This window comes from Nelusetta ayraudi, unplaced genomic scaffold, assembly GCF_046127955.1.
Source record: "Nelusetta ayraudi isolate G7.1 ecotype Tasmania unplaced genomic scaffold, CSIRO-AGI_Nayr_v1 ptg000031l, whole genome shotgun sequence".
NCBI lineage: Eukaryota > Metazoa > Chordata > Actinopteri > Tetraodontiformes > Monacanthidae > Nelusetta > Nelusetta ayraudi.
The window spans coordinates 6,800,358-6,815,699 of NW_027466081.1; the positions used below are offsets into that span (position 1 = coordinate 6,800,358).

Genomic DNA, 15,342 nt, shown 5'->3' on the forward strand with positions numbered 1-15,342 from the left:
GCGTGAGTGTTTTTTGTTAGAAAGTCTATTTTTATTAAAACAATTATTATAATGGTCAGTAATTCGTTTCGCAGCAATTGACTAATTGATAAATGGAGCATTTTTTTTTCCAAGTTCTTTCCTGTGCGCACCTCCCTCCTGTTGACTGTGTTTGTCTCCAGCGCCGCACTCATTTCCGTCCTCCCGTGCTCGTGCGTGCGTGCGTGCGCGCATGTGTTTGGTCTGCCGGAGCATGTGTCTCCCCGCCGAGCATCGACAGCCCCCGCCACCTACTCCCCCTCCTCCTCCGCCCGCCGCCGCCGCCGCCGCCTCCTCTTCCTCCTCATCCTTTTCTGTTCCAGCCAGCCGGCGCTCTAATTGAAAAGGGAGTGAGTGTCAGCCGTTAACTGTTTGTGCGCGTCTGTGTGTGTGTCTTTGCGTGAGCGAGCGCGCCCACCCGTCTTCACGCTCTGCGGCTCCCGTGTTTCTGTCGCTCAAACTCCCATGAGCGCTCGGCGCGGCGCGGCGAGTAAATTTTGCCGTGCGTGGCAGCCGCCGTGCGCGAGCGAGATCGCCGGATATTTTTTCTCATTTTCATGCCGAGCGCGGCGCGGCGCTTTGCGATACACAAAGGGATATTCTAAAAAAGCTAAATAAATAAATAAATGGCTAATGTATGCGTTCTGTGGGTGGAGGAAAACGCTTTAACAAGTTAGCGCCGCTTCTGTTTTGGCAGCTGATCCCCCTCTCTCTCCTCCCCCCCCCCCCACCCCCTTCCCAGACTCCCAAGATGGCGGCCCATTCGTTTCAATGGAGTTGCTCACCCAGCGCATACTCCAATAAAGTTTTTCAAACAATAAAAAGACCATAACTGAAAAATCTACAATAAAAAGATTCTGTTTTTTTGCTGCAGTACCTCGAGTGGCCACTGGGAAATATCGGTGCGCCGCAATATTGCCAGTTCGGTATCCAATTCTTATAATACATCCATGTGCTGATCGCTCATGATAGCGTCCTGGGGATCCTCCAACCCCCCACCCCCCCAACCCCCAACCCCCACTCCCTACCGGGCTTGGAGCAGCTGCAGGTTCTGCTGGTGCTTCCCCTGCATTGATTAGCAAAGAGCCAGACGTTTATAATGGTGGTATAACTCAGATGGAGACGCCTTTATGGGCAGATAAGATGGGGGAGGGGCAAGTGGGGGTCAATTTCCAGCTTTGTCAGCTGCTCACTCCTGCGAAGTCCAGAGCGACGAGCCGTGCGTCCGAACTCTCCAGTGCAGCCGGTCCATGGATGTATTATAAGAACTGGACACAGGACTGGCAAGATGGCAACGCTGTGATGGGTTGTTTTTTTTCTTCCAGTGGCCACTGGTGGTACTGCAGCTAAAACCCCATGAGGCCCAAAAAGCATTTTTTCCCCCACAGAATCATTGACTTTGGCTCTGATTGGTTGATGCTACTGCGCATGCTCTATCGGTCACATCTTGCGAAAGTAACTCTTTCAGCCTGAGTAACTCTGTGAAATGACTGGGTCTCCGTTCATTGGTCGCTGGGGGGCGCTGAGCAGGTCCGGCCGGTTGCGAACGAGAGAAACAACTCTGACGTAACGTATTGACTTTGAGCGGATGAGCTGTGTGCGGCTCGGGCACTGCCCCCTCCCCCCTCCCCCTCCTCTCCACGCCACACCACCAATCCTTCCGATTAGCTTGCGTTCCCTCGGACGCGCGCCCGAGCACGGCGGCGGCGGCGGCGGCGGCGGCGGCGGCGGCGGCGGCGGCGGCGGCGGCGGCGGCGGCGGCGGCACAGCGCAGCGCAATGGTTTATAAATGAACAAATCGCCAGAGGAGATGAGAAACGGAGGCTGGATGATATAAGAGTGATTGAAGTGGTTGCAAGAGGGGACGGGAGGAAGCAACGTGCGTGTGTGTGCGCGTGTTTGTGCGCGTTTGAACCAGGCAGAAAAAATGAGATTGAACCTCGGGGGAGAGGTTCACGCTTGTGCGCGCGCGTCTTCCTTCCCCCTTGTGTGGGCGTGTGCGCGCAGGTGGGCCGAGGCGCGCAGCGCACGGCGGCCCTGCTGTGCCTCATTAAGCCCATGTTGCGCGCTGCTCCGGACCTCGTCATCTCCCTCTCTCCGGAGCGCTGCGTGTCGGTGTGTGTCTGTGTGTGTGTGTGTCTGTGTGTCTGTGTGTGTGTGTGTGTGTGTGTGTGTGTGTGTGTGTGTGTGTGTGTGTGTGTGTGTGTGTGTGTGTCAGTGGGATTGCGAGCGCTCAACATTGATTTCCTGACAAGCTTCCCCGCGCAAATCGTCACGCCGCGGACTGGCAGGGCTGATTTGACTATTTGTATCTCTCCTCCTCCTCCTCCTCCTCCTCCCACCGCCACCACCTCTTCCCCTCTCTGTCTGCCTCGCTCTCTCTTTTTTTTTCCCCTTCCTCTCCCGTCGTTTCTTTCTTTTTTGCTCGCTTATTTTTCTCGTTTTTTCTTTTTCCGCTTCCACATTTTTCGCATCGCCTTTGCAATTTCCTTCCCCTCCTGCTGCTCCTCCCAACCCCCCGTTTCTTTACCCCACTTTGCTGTGAAGCTCTTATGTTTATTATGCATTATTATATGTACCCCTTTTCTGATCTTTTTTTTTTTTTTTCTTCTTATCTTGGACTCCACCGGAGGAGTCTCTGCAATCAATTATCCAAGGCGTGCCAAAAAAAAAAGAAAGAATATTTAACCCTCTGTTTGCAGTCGATTTGGCGCTTTGTGGCACCTTCCACTGATTTCTACAACTGGGTGTCAACGCACATTATGTAGACTTTGGTTATTTCTTCTAAGATAGTGGTACTTATTATTACTATCTGTAAAGCCATTTTCCCACAATGTGGGGTCTTTAACACGCGGTTGCTCTGTCTCCGGAGGCTCATTTGTCTATTTTTCTTTTCCTTCTTTTCCTCCACCCACCAGCCCCTCTCTGTTTAACACCTTTCCGACACCTTCTCCACCGCTGTCCATCTGCTGCCTACGCCCCCCACCCACACCCAATCCAACCTCCCACCACACTCTTGCGTGAGCTTGGTGGTGGTGGTGGTGGTGGTGGTGTGTGTGTGTGTGTGTGTGTGTGTGTGTGTGTGTGTGTGTGTGTGTGTGTGTGTGTGTGTGTGTGTGTGTGTGTGTTTTTCCTTTTTTTTTTCCTTTGCTGTGCGGCTGGAGAGCGATCGAGTGTGTGTCGGCCGTGTCACTGCCGCTCGATTGACCGCACTTGGAACGAGTCGGGGCAGGACTTCCACTCAATTGAGCGAGCGGCTCGGCACGCTCCATAAAGTATCGACGCCCACGCCGCCCGATGCCCAAGACCCCGGGAGCGCCACGCCGGGCCTCGTCCGTCCGTCCGTCCGTCCCTCCGTCCATCGCGCACGTGGCGGCGCGACTCATTCCGCCGATAAAACGCTTGAACGGCGTCGCCTCGGGATCAAACCTCAGAATTTTCTGACCCGGTTCTGTTTTCTGATTTCAGTCTGTTTAAAACTGTCACTCTGTCTTTTTTCTCTTTCCCTCAACATTACGGTTCAGTCGTTTGTGTTACTTGAACTGGGTTGTCACTAGAGCCCCTTTCCCACTGGCCGCTTAAATCCGCTAACATTTGGCATTTGGTGGCAGTGGGAAAGGCTCACCGACCCGCATGAAATAATCCGGCGAGCGACCCGAGTTTAAAGTCGGCTTCTATCGGCCCGGTTCCGACCGGCTTGCAGTGGGAAAGCCAGACCAGCGTTAGCTGCGCCGCGTCGTAATATCGCACCAGTCGTACCGAACGTACCGAAACAAGCTGTTCGTATTCTAGACTGGATTCATTCAGCACGCGGCAGCACTGGCAAGACGGTGGAATTAGCGAGCTTCTCAAGTCTCAAGCCCAACAAGAACGTAGACTGACCACCGCCAGACTCGCTGCCATGTTTCCCTCCATCGTTTACTTCATTAAATTCTGCCGCACTTCATCAAGGCGATCTCAGCGTGATGACGTCGAGCGGTGAAAGTGGAGGCTACGAAGCTTGCCAGCAGGGGTCAGACCCCGCTGGTTTTGGTCAGTGCGAAAGGGGCCAAATGCTGATTGTAAGTGGGTCGACGCGACGCACGTTAGAAAAAAAAAACCCTTGTTGACTCGCTAATTTCAGTGGGAAAGCGGCATGGTTTGCAGTTGTGATTCCATTTTTTCCCCCCACCCTTCCCTTCAGCGAGGGCAGCGATGGTTTATATTACCCAGAGTAATTGGCAGCGGGGGGATGGGGGGGTGAGGGGGGGCTGTACAGGCATTTGCCCGCACCTGATGAATGACCCCCCCCCCTCCCCTCTCCAAACGTGGGTGCCAGCGATAGGACGATCCGGGAGAGAAGAAAAGAATTGATTTAGTTTTCTCCTCCGGGGCCTTCGGCCCCCACGATCCCCCCCCCCCCGTGCACCTAATGAAATAAATGTCTGCCTTTTATCAGGTTGTACCATCTGACGGCGTGGGGGGGGCCCCTGGCCATGGCCACGCTGCCGCTGCTGAGGGGCTGCTACGGTCCTGCGGGAGCCTGGTGGTGAGTACGAGAGCCTCTCACACACACATAGCCGCCGCTGCCGCCGTTTTCTGTTTGAACCTCCCCCCCCCCCTCCCCCCCCCCCGAAGCGGCAGGCCGTCCGTCCGTCCCTCCATCCTCGGCTCTCGGCGGCCCCGCTCCCTTCAAATGGCTTTTTAACGTGATCAAATCTGGCAATTACCAGGACATCTTTGGGAAAGTGGGCAGGAAAAAAAAACGGAAGAAAAAAAAAAGAGAAGATGGGGGGAAAAGAAAAAAAAATCCGCCCTCGCGCCTCTTTTGTGGTAAACAGGCGACGGCGTCATGTGTTTTTCGGGGGGGGGGGGGGGCTGTTGGAGGGGTGAGGGGAAGTGGGAGAGGCCGAGGAGGAGGAGGAGGCGGCGGAGGAGGAGGAGAGGGGGAGGAGGCGGCGGCGGCGGCGGCGGCGGCGGCGGCGGCGGCGGAATGAGAATTGGGACAGAGCCTTAATCTCCAGGCGCGTTTTTTTTTTCCTTTTTTTTCTTCTTTTTTTTTCTTTTCTTTTTTTCTCCTCCCCACTCTTGGCTTATTAATAGCTACAGCTGCACAGTTTTTCCCCTCCGCAGCCGCACACGTCTCCCTTCCGCCGCCGCCGCCGCCGCCGCTTCCCTTTGTAACCCCCTCATCGCGCTCGCTCTCTCACCCTCTATTTTTCTCTCTCACTCTCTCTCTCTCTCTCTCTTCCCCCAGCTGGATCACAGACGCGCACGTAGCCTGGAGATTTGGGATGTAAGTAGACCCTTTCAGCGCCAGCTTCAAAGCAAGGGGGGGGGATGAGGAGGGAGGGAGGGAGGAGTAGGGGGAGGAGAAGGGGGAGGAGGGGGAGGAGGAGAAGGAGGAGAAGTCTCTGCGGGAAAATGTGAAGGGTTACATGTCAGGGGAGCCTGCGGGGGTCTCCCACCCCCCTTTCTCCCACCCCCTGTTTGGTACGAGGCCAATACGAGCGTGCGTGTACGTGCACGTGCCTCTCCCTTACGACCCCCCCACCCCCTTACCTCCCTCCTTCTCCTCCGCCAGATTCCAGGGAGTTTCTCCCGCGCGTGTGTTTAAGTGTTTAGGACGGCTATGAAGGATTACGCCTGTCGACCGCTCTGCAGCCGGGGCCCCGAGTCCGCTGCGAGGGCTCCGCCAATCCCCGGCGCTCGGCACGCACACACGCACGCACGCACGCACGCACGCACGCACGCACGCACGGCGGTCGTGCACGCGTACGTGCACACGGCAGCCGTGGCGGCGGCGCTCTCCGCCGTGAGCCGAGATAATCGCATTGCCGCTCGCAGCACCGGCGGCGGCGGCGGGTGGGTGGAGGGAGGGAGGGAGGGAATCAATCTCTCTAAACAAATAAGCGTGCGCACACGCGGGCGGGCGGGCGCACGGCAAACGACACGCCGCTATCAGCCCGCGCTAAACGAGCCCCGCGTCTCGTTTATCGGCGCCGCCGCCGCCGCTTTTCCTCCCGCTTTCTTCTTGTTGTTATTGTTGTTGTTTTTTTTTTATCCCCTCTTCCCCGCGCAGCCGTTGCCCGGTGGGACGAGGCGCTCCGAGGATCAGGGAATTCTTCATTAGCTCTAATTACATCAAGCCAGACGAGAGATTAAGGGCCGAAGCAGCACCTGTCAAAGGGAGAGAGGGAGAGATTGGGGGTCAAAAAGCAAAAAAAAAATGAACAGACGCCCCGCTGACAGCTGGCTGCGAGAAGGTGCTGCGGAGCAGAGGTTGAAAAGGTCAAAAGGTCAGGGTGGAGGAGGAATTGGGAGGGGGGGGGGGGAGCACACGGCATAAGTCTGAGAGATTTGCCCGGGACGGCGCGTCCGGAACGGAACGGGAGGGGAGGAAGAGAAATGCGTTGCGCTCGTCTCCTCGCCCACGCCCTCCAGTGCATCTTCATCAGAGCTCAGCGGAGCGCGGCGGCGGAAGACAGGGGAGGACAGGGACGGCAGAGTGGGGGAGAGAAGGGTGGGGGTGGGGAGGATGGAGGGAGGAGGGTGTGAAGGGGATGAAAGGCAAGGAGAGCGAAAAGCAGAGGACAGCGTTTGTGACAGAGGTGCAAAAAAACCAACAAAAAAAACGAGCAAAACTCGGAGGTTGTGAGTCAGACCTCTGGAAGCACTCTGGGGCTGGGGCTGGGGCTGGGGCTGGGGCTGGGGGGGGGGGGGGGGCTGTGAAGAGGAGGGGGCGCTCTGCTGAGTCACCGCCGCGCTCAGAGGTCCCCGGCGCCGTGTATCACCGGAGCCGCGGTTAAAGATAGAAGCGGATCTCTGGGGCAAGGGTGGGGGAATTTAAATGAGGACTCGTCAGCGGCTCCCGGTGGTTGGGTTCGCCCACGCAGAGCCAAACAGCTCCACGCTAAAACAGAGTCGCGCAGGACTCTGCAGGAGCTTTGTGTTGGTGTCCGGAAGACACATCAGACCGGTTTCCAGCCAAAAATAAATGAGTGATTTCAAAGTGAAGCCCAGGAATAATTTCTGTGGATGTCACCGCGTTCTCCACTGACAGTGGGCTTCTTTAATCATCCATCTCCTTTTTAGACACGCTTGTTCCTGCATTTAGGGTCGCGGGGGTCTGCTGGAGCCTCTCCCAGCTGTCATAGAGCGAAGGCAGGGTGACACCCAGGACAAGTCGCCAGTTCGCCACATAGGCTGCGTTCGGACTGCAGGCGAATCTGATTCAAATCAGATTCCTTTTCAAATTCGACCATTTGTCCACACTGTTTTTTTAGCAGGTTTTTAGCAGGTGTCCAAATGGGATCTGGCTCTGCTCAGACCGGGCCACATTATTGGCCCATCTGACGGGTTGCTGCAGCAACGACGTCGGAGCGGAGGCGTCGTCCAGCGTTGCGTGTAGTGTGTGACGTCATATAATTGCGACAGCGGCACTGGTTCCGATCCATGTCCTGGAGCTTGGCTTGAATGGAGCCGGTATCTTCCCACACACTGATGAGCCAATGAGTGTCCTCCTCTGTCCAGGCACTGCTGTTTTCTACTTCTTCTGTCTGTTTAATTCCCAGTTCGCCTCACATGCATGTTTCTTGACTCTGGGAAATCAATCGGAGAACCAAGAGAGAACCCATGCAGACACAAGCAATTCGCACAATCAAAGATAGAACCAACCAACCGATGGACGACTTCTCCCTTCTGAACTGTTCGGGTGCTCAGTCTGAGAACTGACGCTTCATTTCCTGTTTTGGTCTCACTCTTGTCGCCTTAAGCGACTACGACTCTTATGCCCCCCCACCCCCCACCCCACCTCCACCTCGGAATGTTCCTCCGTCTTGAACTGACTTGAACACTGGAACTCAGCGCAGCCCTCAGCTGCCAAACAGCCGACGCTTTGCTTCTTCCCTTCAGTCTTTTTTCATTGCTTCTTTCTTTCTTTCTCCCTTGCTTGTTGGCGTGCAGTGAGACACGCCCGCCTTCTCTTCCTCCTCCTCCTCGTCCTCCTCCCTTCCCTCCGTCGTTCTCCGCCGCCGCTGCCGTCTCGAGTGGCTGAACAGGTAGATCGTGATCTCTCGGGAACTCGCCAATTACGGCACTGACAGGCCCCCCCGCCACCTCCTCGCCGAGGCACTCGAGTCCTCGGCGCCCCGCGTTCGTCCTGTTTACCAGTTTCAGCCTCTTTACTGCCGCTCTCTTCCCCCCCCACCCCCCACCCCCCGATCAGTCCCTTTTTCTTTCCTACTTCCTGTTATTCCCTCTCCCTCTCTCCCCCTACATCCCCTCTCGTTCTCCTTGTCTTTTAATCTCCCGTCTGCCTTCTGCCTCCCCGGCTCTTTTTTCCTCTCCTGACCCCCCGCAGCCCTCCGTCTCCCCTCCTCACCTCTATTCCGGTCTTTACTTTTTTTTTTTTTTTTTTTATCATCGCCCGCCAACTCGGAATCTTTACTCCCTCTGCCTCTATTTCATTCTCCCGCTCTCTCTCTCTCTCTCTCTCTCTCTCTCTCTCTCTCTCTCTCTCTCTCTCTCTCTCTCTCTCTCTCTCTCTCCCTCTCTCTCTCCGGGTAGCGCTCAGCTGTAGAGCACAGCGGACTCTAATGGCAGATCATTATCATGCTAATTAGAGCACTTTGTAGCTGCCGCCCGTCATCCCCCCCCTATCCCCCCCCCCTCCCTTCCCGCCACCCCCCAGCCTCCCCTCGCTATCGTTAAAAGGGCCTCCCCCCTCCCCCCCTCCTCCTTTTCCTCCTCCACCACCACCGGCGCCACCGCCGCCGCCACGTCTCTCCATCATTAACGGGATGCGCGCGGCGTAATTGGACGCTGTTTATTCCGGAGAGCAGGTTATTAAATCACGACGAGGTGACGCTCGGCGGGTCCCTCCGCCCCCCCGCAATTCCTCCTCCACGTGCCCCCACCCCCGAAACGCTTTCATCGCCGCCTTCGCTGCCGCCGCCGCCACGTGCACACGCGCGCTCCTTTCTTTGTGCTACCGCCGGCAACGGCCGCTCGTGCACAGGCAGACCTCCCCCCCAGCAAACACCCGCGGCTCCAGACTTCCCTGCTAATGACATACGTTTAATGTGCAGGCAAGGAAAATGAAAAAAGTACAATTTGGCGATGGCCGATGTGCAGGCGGTCCGATTGAGACCGACGTCCCCAAAAACGAGCCTGTTTGCAAGCCAGGACCTGCAACTCATCAGCTATTGGTTTGCACACTCGCTCACCCCAAAAATAATTAATCGTGCAGGTTTAACTCCCAACCACCTCCTTGTAGTCAAGACCTAACCAACCGAGACCAAGACATTATCAAGACTACTGCAGGGAGTACCGAGATTGAGACAAGACCAAGACTGTATATATCAAAGAAAAATAACAATGACCAGATTTCTTTTTAAATTGAAGTTTGCTTCTACATAAATTGGAAGAGCAACATTTCCTTTCAGCAAGGTATCTCTCAATAATTTTCTTTAACATTTTGCTGCTTTGCCAGCAATTTTGAACCATTTTCCAAAAGCCAACTTTGCTTCATAAAACTAAAAAGACAAATGAACTAGGAATAAGGAGGCGCGTCACTGTGGGTGTCACAAAGAGAGCGAAACAAGGCAGCAGTTGGATTCTTTTGTGTTATTATCGTGTCATTACAGTGTTGGGTGAGCCTCGACTGGTCTTGATCAAAAGTTCCCCAGTCGGCCCAGTCCGAGACCCTTAAAAACTGGTCTTTATACTGGTCTCGAGACCAAGACCAACCTTGAGTACTACAGTGCTACAGGTTGCAATTAGTATTCCAGCTTTACTTTGCAACTCTTCTGTTGGGGACGCATTGGGGACCCCCACGGGCGCTCTTGGCCGATCCCTCCCCCCTCGGCCGCTGCCAGGCTCTGCAGCAGACTTGGCAGCGTCGTTGTCGTCGTGATTATCGTCTGCTGCAGAGAGTTTCGCTTAGCGGCCTGAAAAAAAGGAAGGAGACGCGGGCGGCCAAGAACCCGTCTGTCAGAGCGACAGACAAAGGCCTGTTTCATGATTACGGGGAGAGGTTGAAACTCGTCGGAGCTTGCATCACCTCCTGGAAGGTTGTGCAACGCCACGCGTTTGCCGTTCCAGACTCGGTCACCACCCCACACACACACACACACACACACACACACACACACACACACACACACACACACATACACACACCTACCACTCAGGTCTGCGTAACCCGCTGCATTTCCGGCTCTGTCGGTGCTGTGACCCTCACGCTCGCAGCCTCGGCTTTACTTTATGCACCAACGTCCAGCGGTGCTGAGTCAGTGCCTTCCGCACGCAGCCATGCGCACGTCCATGTGCACGGGTTGATGAGCTGCACCGACTGTTCGCACCGACTTTACGTGACACCATGCGTGGGGAAACTGCGGCCCGGTGGCCAAATGCGGCCCATGGAGCTCCTGCTCCAACCCCTCTTTCACATTTTAGAACCCATTGTGGGCCCACCAGTCAAAAAGTCTGCATGCATCAGACGCCTGCAGGAAGAGGCTTCCGTGGTTCCTTGTAGATAAGAGGAGATTTAAGGATGTGAGACGTCTGTTTTAATATGAAGGAAACTGTTTTAGCTTTTTTTTAATCGCAACTCGTTCAGGTTCTGCATCACTTTGACTTTTCCTATTTCAATCCTGCACTGGAACTCTTATATTTCTGTTTTTACTACCCGGCGGCCTGTAAGGGGAATTCGCAGTGTGTTCAAAGAGACGGACGCCTCCGCGGGGGCAGAGGCGTTTTGATGCCGCCGCCCGTTTTGATGAGCTTCTCCCAGCGCCAACGCTTGTAAACTCCCATTTTGTGTCTTGCAGATGGTATGTGCCTCTGTTCGGCCTCATCTTCCTGATGTGCGGCTGCTACGCCAGGATCATCTGCGTGGCCAACAGAAGGGTGAGCGCACCGCAACGCATCCAGTCGTGAATGGCGGCGCAAGTCGCGCTTCTTTGAGAAACAATGCGTGACATGTAGTTTGTTTTTTTTTGATTCTGTTGTTGATACGGCAGCCTGTGTGTTCCAGTCTTCTAATGAATTTTGACCCCTGACCCTGAGCGTTTCTGCTGGGACGTGTGTTTTTCAGCAGTGTGCCACATTTTGACAAAAACAAAGAGCTATTAGTCAGTTTTAACACGAACGGCTCTCCTCATTATTTATCATTCTTGTGTTGGTGGCGGGAAGTAAACCGTTCACAATTTTAATAATTTTCAGACTACTTTTTGTTCTTCTTTTTTTTTCAATTTATTGAGCGAAGGCGCCCAGCTGTCTTGAGGATTCCCAGTCTTTCTCGCAGCGTAAATTGGTTCGACTGAGCAAAACAAACTGTTGAAAACACATCGCCGTGGCCGCTCTGCTCCCTTTTCTTTTGTCGCGGTGAACAAACTCCCCGGCATTTTCGCCAACAACTTGTCCTTGAAGCTGTCGGTATGCGTGCACAATTAGCTGATTGATCGCATTATCAGTTTAGATCCAGCGACGATGAACCAGTTTCTCAGCTGAAGAAGGTGTTTTTCCTTCGCGAGGAGCCCGGAAGCCGCCCACCGGCGAATTCCACCAGGTTCGCATTGCTGCCATTCCGCCGACGTGACGACCCCCTGCGAGCGCTGCGCTGCTGTTGCTGGGGCTCTGCTGCCCCCGGTGGCAGACGTCCTGCACTGACACGAGAGCGCCGCCTTCCAGAGCGGGGCGTCAAACTCAAACTCAAACAGTGGGGACAAAACAAAAAAACACCTGGACAAAGTCAGGGGCCAAAAAAATGATATTTATTGAAAAACTGTTCCTCTAGATATAATAGTAAGCCTTTTCAAATGGACCCAAACAAGCTTTGCTTCAACACTGAATATGGAACAAGCGAAGTTTAACACTATACATTGAACTTAATATTGCACAAATGCAAAAATCACATTTAGAATAAAGAAAAACTCACAAAAAAAAATTGTAAAATGTAATGTCCTGGTTTATTTGCAGCCTTCTGCAACAACAATGAACCAATTAAGTCATAGTAATAACATCCTTCAATGAACGTCCGGTCCTGATTGACGTGCCAAAATACCAGCAGAGCATTCTGGGATTTGTAGTATTGGCGGTTGCATGTGCTGTATAATAGCGGCGGGCCAGCTCTAGTAGTGATATTGTATTGGCCTCGCGGACCAAATATAATCAAATTGCGGGCTAAATTTGTTTGACACCAATGTTCGAGAGCTTTTTAATTGAATCGGGGTGAGGGGGGGGTCAGGCTGCGGACGGACGGACAGACGGAAGGATATCACAGACGGATGGAACGCTGCTGTCGGGGGAGGTGCGATTGGGGGGGGGGCAGAAACAGCGGCGCAGCCTTTTATCACGAACGTGATAAAGAGAGTGAATGAACGTACCTGGATGTGCAATCTGCATCTCATAAGTCATTCAGCTCACACTTTCCAGCCCTCTCACTCTGTCTCTCCCTCTCTTTCTGTTTTTTCACCTCTCTCATTTTCTCTCTCTCTCTCTATCTCTCTCTCTCTCCTCCGCCCGTCTGTCCGTCTCCGTTCCTCCCCTGTTCCCCTCCCCTCCTCTGTCTCCCTCACCCCCCTCTCCGCCGCCACCACTTTTGCTTTCCACATCGGCACGTACGAGGAGCTCGAGCCTTATCACTCTCGGGCTGCGGGGCTGTCTCACATGAAAGAATCGCAAAAGCTTTGAAAGCAAAGGGGAGAGGGGGTTGGGGAGGAGTGGGTGTAGACGGCGACGTGAACCCGGCCCCGGCGTGGAGGGGGTGGTGGGGGTGGGCCGGATGGCCACGTCCTGTCTGATAGGGGCCAACTTTGTATCTCGTTAGCCGACTACAGCTGGGGAATATTTGGAGACAGAAGAGAACTGGGCTTGCTGGGAGTCAGCATGGAGGGATGTGAAAGCCAGCCAGGCCAGTCATTGGAGCAGCAGCACACACGCAGGTGTCGGGATGCGTTGGCTGCAGTCTGCCCGTGTCCCCGCTCAACCTCACGCCGTAGCGCTTTGCTCTCTGACGCAGTGCCGCCGTAACGAAAGCCAAGGAAAAAACCCCTCTAGCCGCCGACCCGGGCCGAAGCGCAGCAGCAGCAGCAGCAGCAGCAGCAGCAGCAGCAGCAGCAGCGCCGCCGCCGCTTGTTAGCGCCGTTTGTTGATTCCGATTGATTCGTTCTGGCTTCGATTTCGGGCGGAACCAAACAGGCATTTTTTTTTTTTTTATCCGCTCGGCGCTGCAAGAAACGCGCGCGGCGGTCACGCGCAGATTTGAAATGACAGTCACGTCGGCGGGAAGAGGAAGCGTGGCAACATCCAGTTAATAAACGCCGGAGCTTTAAGCGGCCGGCTGGCGAGCGCTCGCAGCAAAGAGCCGACGCAGATGGGGCTCCGACGCCTGAGACCGTTCTAAACCTTTTGACTCCCAGCCCTGCCTCCCACCCTCCACCCACGTTTGTGCCTTGACATTTTCTCCCCTCCTCTTTTCCCTCGAGAGACCAGACGATGGAGGAAGAATTAAAAGTATTTGGCCGTTCTCTCTGGAGACCTCAGATCTTCCACGGTTGTGGTTTTTCCTTTTGGTTCAACACATGTTCGCTGGCTCGGCTTTCCCTTTACTTCCTCACGTCCACAAGCTCGCCTGCCCCACCAACCTCCCCACTACCCAGTTCCCTTAAGCGGGCTAAAAGTTTAAACTTGGACGTATCAATGTCGGATGTTGTGATATTTATTGAAAAAAATCTTTCTCCAGATGTAACGGTGAACCTTTCCATATGGACCCAAACAACCTGAATATGGAACAAGCAAAGCTTAATACTATTCATATATAATACTACTTCATATTGCACACATGCAAAATCAAATTTCAAAAAAAAAAAAAAACCTCATCAAAATAAATAAGATGTCAATAAAAGTCTTATGGCTCTTTTTTAATTTCCAGCCTTCTGATTTAAATTTCAACAGTAACCCCTTTCCACCGGCTAATAATACATTTAAAAATAGAATAACTCCAAGAAACCAATGAAATCATAGTAATATCCTTCTATGAAGGTGCAACCACTCAAGCCCATGACTTGGAGTTAGGGATGCAAACTATCGATTAATTCATTAATCGTCAGATTAATAGCGAAAATGACTGATTTGGGCCCACGGGCCAGAGTTTGCCTCCTGTGCCTCAAGCGCTCCTCTCCGACTCTCCGGCTACGCATTGTGCCTGCGAGATAGCCGGGCTCTTTTCATTTTTTCCATGTGGAAAGATTTTTATTTTGCGCCGGGCCAAACAGTCACTCGTCACCACAGGGTCGGCCCTCGCTGCCCAAGGCCGCCATGTATGTCTCTGGGGGGGGGGGGAGAACCAAAAAAAGCGGCTTATGTAAAGCTTATATAAATGGTCAAATCAAGATTCTGTTGTTTTCCTCGGAAAAATCCAATTCCCCTGACCTTCTCTCCCGTTCTTTTTTTCTTTCTCTTTTCTCTTTTTTTTTTTTGTGTGACTCCTCCGCACAGATGCAGTCGTGGTTGGGAACCTTCAACCCGGAGAGGGAGCGCAGAAAGGTAATGAATGAGCTTCCTCGCCGCTGCATTTCTCAGTGCGTGCACGCACACACACACACACACACACACACACACACACACACACACACACACACACACAGACGCACGCGGGGGTGCACGGCAGCGGCGGACACACAGCGCTGGGGGATTAGTGCACGCGCAGGATTAACTCCTCTGGTCACACTACATGTGTGCGAAACAGCAAGGAGCAATTTGACCTTCTGACCCCCACCGCTTTTTAACTACTCGGCGTGAATGCGCTCCCGTGCGTTTTCCCCGTGTCCGGGTGCGTTTGTGCGAGGAGCTTCGGCGCCTCTCGGCCCGGCTTCCCGTTTTTTTTCCTCTATTCATACTGAACAATTCTCTCTTTTTTTTTCCATTCAGGCACCCCTATTATGCCAATTCCATCTCACCATTTTTTTCCCCCCCGAGCGTTAATACGTGTCTCCAGGCTGCGAGCGCCTTAGCCCATCCACTCCTCCAGAAATTAGAAAATTCCATCCTTCTTTTCTTGCTTCTTTCGCTTGCCGCACATTCGCTACCCTATGTGGGAAGGCGGCCCTTTGTGATGTCACAAAAGCCCACAGAGCCTCACCAGGTTTTGTGTGAGAGGTCATGTGGGAGGTCAGTTTTTGGTCACGTCGGTCTTGGCAGGAAGCTAAAAGAAACAACATAAAATAGCATGATAATGATAAAAGCACATAATTAAATAAATAATAGTGTTTCAAAAATTTTATCAAGCTGAAAACAGCCGAGATCCAGATCCAGTGGGACTTCCGCTGAAATCCATGTATT

The 15,342-nt window shown here is 53.6% G+C and overlaps 1 protein-coding gene across 4 annotated transcripts in view; it reads left to right on the forward strand.

Moving 5' to 3' along the window:
- The window catches only part of LOC142891539 (cyclic AMP receptor 1), a 53,182-nt gene that overhangs the window by 9,475 nt on the left and 28,365 nt on the right, over window positions 1-15,342 (forward strand). For 3 of the 4 annotated variants that reach the window (XM_076031176.1, XM_076031179.1, XM_076031178.1), the window contains 4 exons: window positions 4,457-4,546; window positions 5,255-5,293; window positions 10,830-10,908; window positions 14,500-14,547. In XM_076031176.1, the coding sequence (XP_075887291.1) occupies window positions 4,457-4,546; window positions 5,255-5,293; window positions 10,830-10,908; window positions 14,500-14,547 (256 nt within the window). The remainder of the gene's footprint in view (window positions 1-4,456; window positions 4,547-5,254; window positions 5,294-10,829; window positions 10,909-14,499; window positions 14,548-15,342) is intronic. The other variant, XM_076031177.1, reaches the window with a different exon arrangement.